General features: G+C 48.7%; 1 protein-coding gene across 12 annotated transcripts in view; it reads left to right on the plus strand.

The window, feature by feature from the left end:
* EPHB2 (EPH receptor B2) overlaps positions 1-7592 on the plus strand; it is a 115014-nt gene extending 107422 nt beyond the window's left edge. For all 12 annotated transcript variants that reach the window (XM_083628554.1, XM_083628558.1, XM_083628559.1 and 9 more), the window contains exons 15-16: positions 431-586; positions 936-7592. In XM_083628554.1, the coding sequence (XP_083484680.1) occupies positions 431-586; positions 936-1044 (265 nt within the window). In that variant the 3' untranslated portion in view covers positions 1045-7592. The remainder of the gene's footprint in view (positions 1-430; positions 587-935) is intronic.
* The last annotated feature ends 341 nt before the right edge of the window (positions 7593-7933 follow it).

The raw sequence follows: 7933 nt of genomic DNA on the forward strand, positions 1-7933 counted from the left end.
CATTGCCTTCTTTTGCCATTGTTGCCTTTTGCAAGAAAGAGCCACTGCAGGAGACTCGTCTTTTGAATCACAGGGTGATGGCCAAGCTGCATTCCCTGACCACAAGGGTCCCAAATGAAGCACCGGAGGTTCTCCCCCAAGAAAGTAGCCTGGGACCTGTCTTCATTGAAGTCCTCCACCATGCACGTCATGGCCCCTGAATCATAAGAGTTTCCAAGAATGTGGGTCAGGTCTTATAATCCCCCTGAACCAAGAGGGTCTTCCAGCCCTACCTGGTGATGCCAGGGATTACACCTGGGACCTTCTGCATGCAAAGCAGGTGCTACGCCGCTTCCCTTGTGAAAATGATCAGTGTGGGTTTCTTCCATGCCAAACAAATCCAGATCTTTTCTTCTGCTCATTTGTTGCGATCTCCCCCCCTCCCTTCCAGGATTAACCTCCCCTTACTGGACCGCACCATTCCAGACTATTCCAGTTTCAACACCGTGGACGAGTGGCTTGAAGCCATCAAGATGGGGCAGTACAAGGAGAGCTTTGCCAGTGCTGGCTTCACCAACTTCGACGTGGTGTCCCAAATGAACATGGAGTAAGTTCCAGGGGAGAAGAGGTGGATGAGTACTAGCCATGAGGACTATGTTCTCAGCAATGCCTCTGAATACCAGTTGTTGGGAATTACAAGTGGGGAGAGATGCTGTCGCACTCAGGTCCTGCTTGCAGGCTTCCCACGAAGGCATTTGGTTGACCACTTAGCAAAGCTAAGGAGGGTCCAGTATGGTTTCAAACTGGATGGTAGACCAAATATTGAGATTCATGGTCCCTTCCAACTCTATGATCCTATGACTGAGTCTATAATTAATAGTCTGCAGTGCCCCCTAATTTTTGCCACTACTAATGCTTGTCTCTTGTTGCTGTGGGGTTTTTTTTTCCTCCCCTAGGGACATCCTGCGAGTAGGGGTCACATTGGCCGGGCACCAGAAGAAAATCCTGAACAGTATCCAGGTGATGCGAGCACAGATGAATCAAATCCAGTCCGTGGAGGTTTGAGAAGCTGGGTACTTGCACACACCTCTTCCTCAAGGTCCTGTTCCCCTTTTGTCCCTGTGTGTCTGAGCCCTTGGGCGGGTCTTAATGCTCCCCCATGGAGACGGCAGCTACAGGGAAGGGGCAGCCACAGGGCAAAGATGCTGCAGACTTCAAGAATCCAGAAAAAAAAAGGGAAGAGGAAGGACTCTTATTTAGAAGGATGTTTTAAAATGAAACAGAACCGCAGTGGATTTCTCTTTAAGGGCTCTGAAACAAGCAAGCTAGGGAGGGATCCAGAGGGACCCTTTCGCCCTCCTCCTTTGCACGAGTTGGACCTCCTGGGGCACAGAGTGGACCAGAAAGTCTTCAGGGAGGGGGGGGAGGTTACAAAACTGCATGTCCCTACAAGTGTTGCTGGGCATGCCCTCCCCTTCCCACAACAGCCAGCAGATCTGCGGACCGAAGAGGGGACAAGTGCCAGCAAACTTTCCACCCATGTAATGGGGTCACCTCTAGAGTCACAGACTTCAGAGATGGACACGTCTTTTTAACTTCCTTTCCTCTGAAGGACTGGATCCGGGCGAAGCTCACCTACCCACCCATCCACCCACCCATACCTCCTCCTCTGTACGAAAGAGAATCTTTGCCCCACACTGGGGAAAGCAAAGTCATGGGGCTTTCGGAGGTCTTGGTCTCTGTTGCTCTGGGACTGTTTTTGCAAGTGGCACCTCCTAGAGGCTCTGCGCGCTGCACTTCCCGGTGGCAGCTCCTACATATCAATATGCACAAGACATTTGAGAAGGCTTCATGGTTTGCCAATGACCTGCTTCCGGCGGGAAACTCCCTGCCCCTCTCGTCCTGTTCCATGCAGTATGTTGTAGATTTGATGTGCATTTTCATCTGGTTGTTGTTGTTCCATCTTTTTCTACTTTGTTTACAATGGGATGTGGGGCAGGGGGGAATTATTATTTTGGGGGGAGCCAAGTTGTTTTGTTTTAACAAAAAGAAAAAAGAAAACAGGATGGCAAATCCACTGTTCTTCTCTCCCAGGGACACTTTGTTGTCTCCTCCTGGGCAGCTTCCTGGCTAAGCACTCCCAGGGGGCCATGAACATTTCGGACACACTCTAACCCCTTCCCCCTGTTCTGCCAGGCTGCTCCTAAGTCTTTTGTCATCCCTTAGCAGTTGTCTCAAAGTTAGTTGGCTTGTCTGCTGTTTCATATTGGGGACCCCTTGCTGAACCTCATGCAGAGATGTTGTGATAGTTTTCAAAAATGATACCAACCTGGGAATTGGTCCGAGGGGGGCTTAAACTGAGAAGTTCAGCTGGGAGTGAAGAAACATCTAAGGGCTGGAGGAGCATGGGGCAAAGGTTCTTGAAGTCCTCTGACACACCCTCAACTGTCCTTCAGCATTCTGAGGAGACTGGAAACAAAAGTGGAGGAAGGTCAACAACAGGGGTCCTGTAGCCTTGTCAGGAAAGGCTCACGGCAGGACTTTTAACCTCCAGCCCAAAGCCCCATATCTCAATCTCAGCAGCCACAAGTTGGAGCCCAGCTGGTGCTCAGCACATGGGTGGTATTGTGGGTCTCAGACCTGCCATGGCCAAGCTCAGGCAGGTTGTGAGAAGGACTGTTGGTTGGAGCTTAACCTTGCAGAAGGTCTCTCCTCATTGACTCAGTCTGTCCTTCTGAAGGTTCAAAGAACAGGGAAAGTTGTGAATAGTTTGGAAACCCACCATGTCACTGTCAGGGGGGTCACAGGTTGGAAAGGGTCACTCTGCTTAGCTCAGGGTCTCTTATTTCTGTAGGGGAAGGTAATGATAACCAGCAGTGCCAATAATTCCACAGAATTTTCATCTCTCTGGGTTCGAGAGACAAAGGCCTGGTTCAGGGATAATGGAAAAGTGCAGACATCTGCTACATAAATGAGCAGTGCTTCCTCTTTCAAGCAAATCAGAAGGAGTTTGTAAACTTTGGCTTCTAATTTTAAAGTAGTAATGATTCCCCATGATATCCAAACTTTAGAGAACTGTGGTTTGTTTCACCTTAGAGAAAACTATCTGGGATCCAGACTAAAGACAAATCCAGAATAAAACGTATCCCCAAATAAAAGCTTAGAATTATTTTTTGTCAATTAAATATTGCACAGATGGTAATGAATCTACACAGAAGGAGAGGGAAACTCTGGGAGAATGGAAAAAAACAAACAGGAAGAAGGGAACTCTGATGGGGCAGAAGAATGGGGCAGCTTCTGGAGATGTCAGAGGCTGCATAAAATAAGGTTAGAGTCCTAGGTGGCTCCTGGTTTTCAGCTTTGAACAAATCATGGTTTCCAGTATTCAGATGTCATGAAGAATTAAAGTAGAGCTAATGAGATCAACCAGCACTAAAACGTTTTTTTCAGATCCTGGTTTGTTCTTAAATCCTAGTTTAAACAAACCTTCAGTCCTTGAGTTTGGACATTGTGGGGAACTGTGCCTTGGTTAAAAATAGATCAAAAACATCTGATCTCTTCCTTGTGACCAGAAAAGAGGAAAGGAGAAAAGGAAAGATGCAACCCTTAGCTTGTTTACATGGCAGAAAGCCCCAATTTTCTGTTACTCCTGAACTGGGCTGCTGTAGATAGGTTACCTGGGCTGATTACAAAATAAATAAATACAAATGCTGGCAAAAGTATATATACTATCTTGTGGACTTGCCAGAGGTGTGTGCGCATGGCAGGGAGAAAGAGATTTCAATGTCCTGAAATCTGTCATAATCCCACACAGCTATCACAGAATCAGGTGTAGCTTGGTTGTACAGAGCAAAGAGCTCTTACAATGCCATGGGTAGCTATCATCCCTTTGGGTGGGGCAGGGAGTACCATTCCAAGCTATCCCCATTTAGTGCCACACCAAGCTATCCCCTGGAACCTGAGCCAGCCTTGGCCTTTGTGCTCCGCTGCCTTCCTTCTGGTTTTCCGTGCAAGCTCCTTTGCATGGGGGGGGGGGGGAAGGACCTGACGTATCTTTGCACTAAAGCTGCCCTGACCCTTCCCTCCTGACGAAGGCCCGGTCTTGTTCCACTGGGTGCTGCTGGCGTCATGGGAGGGAGGGCAGGGGAGCTGTCTTCACCAGCAGACGGGCAACACAACACAACACACACACATCTACCTGAGCCATTTCACTGTGTGTGTGAGAGAGTCCACCCGCCGCACACCTAATGCAGACTACGATTTCAAGAGAAGGGGGCTGATGGAGACTCGTCTCATTTCTTCCATTGTTCTAATGAGATGGGACTCACCCATCTATGCTAGATATTTCATTGTGACCTCACCAGGATCCTGGAAATCTCCCCTCTTTCTCCTCGACTGTGCTTCCCTCCCACAAACATGCACACTCGTCTTTTATCTGTCCTTAAGCCAGCAGAGAGACTTATTTTGCAGGTATTTCAAGTGCGGTGTCAGAATTCAGAATCAGGACTGTTCCGTGCACAGCGCTTGCCTTTAATGCACCAGAGCTGTCCTGTCGCTCCGCACCACCCCATTGCAACTGCTTGAGTCACCCTTCTGATTTCTTCCAACACGCTGAGCCAGCACCCACCCTCTCCTCATCCCATGCCTGCCACCTTCCTCTGCCGTCAACCATGTTTTTTTTAGCGATCTTGGAGCTGAAACTGGATTGGCAGCGTTCTGTTGAAGATAGCAATAAATCGTCAGGCCCCGGGCCCTGGCACTTCTGGACACTGTGATAGGGCTAGGAGTGGAGAGGGGTGGCGTGTTGTGTCGGAAAGAGCAACTTTCTCAGTAGGGCCCCAGGATTTGCATATCAAAGGCAAGCACTTTGGGGCTGCTGGGAGAGAGGAGCAGAGAAAAGCAATTCCTAAATGCAAAAGTCTGATAGAACGCTCAAATTTTTCACTGTGATTTTCTTTTTTTTAAAGCAGAACAGTAACTGAACTGGAATGGAACTTCCTTGGTTTAAGACAGGGGTGGAGAAGCTTCTGCTAGCTAGCTTCATTAGGTCCACCAGTCTCCAGATTTGGAACACTAGGATGCTTTGGTCAAGCCATGCTCACATGTCCTACATCCGATGACATACTTTATGTCAGGTGTGGGGCAGATAAGGATGCGGCTGGGCTGGAAGCAGGGGGTGTTGCTGTTACCACCAATCAGCTGATCATCAGGGCAGGTGAAGTGCGGTGCCTATACCCACACAGTTTGCTTTCAAACCACATGGGCAAAAATGGGTTGCCTGGCATTGATGTCAGGTGATTGACAGGTGGGCAGGCTGCCTGCAACCTGCCAGACCTGACCCATAGTGGGATGGGGAGGTAAGGATCCAGCCCATTAGCCAGATCCAGTTCACCACCCCTGCTTTAAAACTCTACCCGTGAACAAACCCAGCTTGCAGTGCAATCCTATACATGCCAACTCAAGAAGTCAGTCCCACTGAATTCAGTGGAACAAATGAGTTGTGTGTTGGGTTTCAGAACCAGGTGCTTCTTCTCTTCTGGTCATCTTTGATGCATTAAAGCTTAGCTTTGAGTCCTTCAGGTGCTGTTGGTTTCACAACATACATCAGCCCTTGCCCGCCTAATCAATGGTTGTGGGGTATAGAAATTGGCTCCCAGCAACATTGGAAGGGCTGCAGGTTCCCCAGCCCTGTGTTAGATCTTTGTCTCTGCTGCCCAACCCCACCCTTCACACATGCCCAGTAGCGTTTCTCTATGGTGCCATCTCACACTGCTGAGGATAATGGTGGATTAATTATCCAAAGGGTGGAAGAAAATATGAGATGCTGAGAGAACAGACATGGGTCAGATTGGGCTCATCCTCAGTGGATATTCCTTCTACTGGGGAATCATACCTATAAGGTGGGGTTACAGCCTGTCCCTCTTGTGACTTCCAGGAAGACTCAATGACATCAGCATCTCCCTTGCCTTTCTTTCATGAGAACAGGCTTTCCAGAGGCCTTGGGCTGCCTAAAGAAACAGGCTAGAAGGCTCTGGTCTGGCTCTTGCAGGCTGTCTTCTCCATTCCCCCTTTCAGTTTTGTCTACACTTCCATGTTCTACAGATCAGCAAAGAGGAGCCAGATGTTGGGGAATACCTATCAGCCCCTACAGCCAGCAGGGCCAGTGCTCAGGGATGATGGGAGTCCAGCAACATCTAGAAAGCCATAACTGTAGATGGCTACTGTTTTTAATTCTGGATGGGCCCTGCAGCAACTGATGCAGCCTGGCCTTGTTCTCAGATACTTGCTGTCCTCTTCCAGCTGGACCTCTTTTGATTCATGCCCCATCACCAGTTCCAGGGGTAGACTTTGGTTTTTAAGTTCAATGCCCAATCCAATAAGGATGAAACTGGTTGATGGGCTGTAGCTCAGGGGTAGCGCACCTGCTTTGCATGCAGAAGGTCCCAGGTTCAGTCCCCAGCATCTCCAGGCAGGGCTGGGCAAAACCCCTGCCTGCTGCTTCCAGTGCCCCTGTGTTCTAATGCTGCTAGAAAGACAACTGGAAACACCACTGCCATTGCCACCAAGTTGGGAGATCTCTTAATGCAAGGGTTAGAACAGCAGGTGACAGTTTCGCCTACAACAGTATCAGGATTAAAAGAGAGTACATTGGGGGTGGTTTCTGAGAGATCTTTCCCTTCTTGCAGTGCTGCTTGATAGGTTAGGTGTGTCCCTGTGAACAGTACAGAAAGCACTTCCCTGGCTCTGAAAGGTTTCATTTAACCACAGTTGGCATTAGCCCATCACTCATTCCAACTGGCTACCATAGTTCACATCCAGTCTGTGATTCCTGATTGGCTAGTATCATTGCATCCAGTGCATGATTCCTGATTGGCTGGAACCAACCAAGAGGTTGAAATGAACACTAGTGAAAAAACAGCAGATGTAGGAGGGAAGAGCGGCGGCCAAGTGCAAGAAACAGCCCTGAAAAAAGTCATAGCATCATAGAATGATTCCTTCAGCATCATCTAGAGTTATCTAGTCCAACCTCCTGCAATGCAGGAATGACAGCTAAAGGATCTGGGTTTTTTTCAGAAGATCCCCATGCACCAACCATCACCAGTCTCAAGATGAAAACCAAACTGGCCGGGCGTTTGTTGCCACTTTGGGTTCTCTCCTACCCTACCCCTACCCTGCAGCCCTGCACCTCAGCTCTGGCTCAGAGCAACGTCTTCAGTCGCCAAGCCTCTTCTCCCTGCTCAATGGTGACCCATTTACTGCACAGGTCTCTACTTCAGAATGCCTGCGCAGTCTCCATCTGCCCATGGGCCGTGGCCTTGGGTGTGCGACATTTGCTGTTCCCCTGACCATGTTTGTATTTTTTAGAAAATGTGAATAGGTAAGTGGCGTTCCAGCCCTGCTCACATGGGGGTGTCTTCCATTCCGACCAGGGCCTTCTCCTGGCTCCATGATGCATCTTTTGATGTTGCTGGGGAGGAAAGAATAATAATGAATAATAATAATAAACCAGATGTATTTATAAAGGAAACAAAATCTGCTGCTCCGATGCCTTTGTAGGAGTATTTTTAAGAAGACTTTTTTTTCAAAATAAATGTGAAGTGTAAAAGTTTGAAGCACTCACTGGCAGGCTCTTATTCTTTGATCGCCGGCTGTCGACTGCCTCGTTGGAGAACCATGCAGAATGGAAGTGAAGCTTGGGGATGGCTCTGACTTTTAGGCAGTCCTGCCTGATGGAGCCTGCAGGCCTCACCCCCCATAAGCCTACCAAGGTTGGGGGAGGGGGGCTAGAATTCAGCCTGAAGGTCACATTCCATTCTGGGCAAGCTTCCACATGCCAGAGGCAGGTAAGGGCACAGGTAAAAGTAGGCAGAGCTAGAAGTGTAAAGACTGGAGCCCTGGTTTTATATGATTTGAATTCCATATATCCTCCCTTTATGGAAGGCAATGAGCCCCT

The sequence above is a fragment of the Podarcis filfolensis genome (assembly GCF_964270895.1).
Source record: "Podarcis filfolensis genome assembly, chromosome: 8".
Classification (NCBI taxonomy): Eukaryota; Metazoa; Chordata; class Lepidosauria; order Squamata; family Lacertidae; genus Podarcis; species Podarcis filfolensis.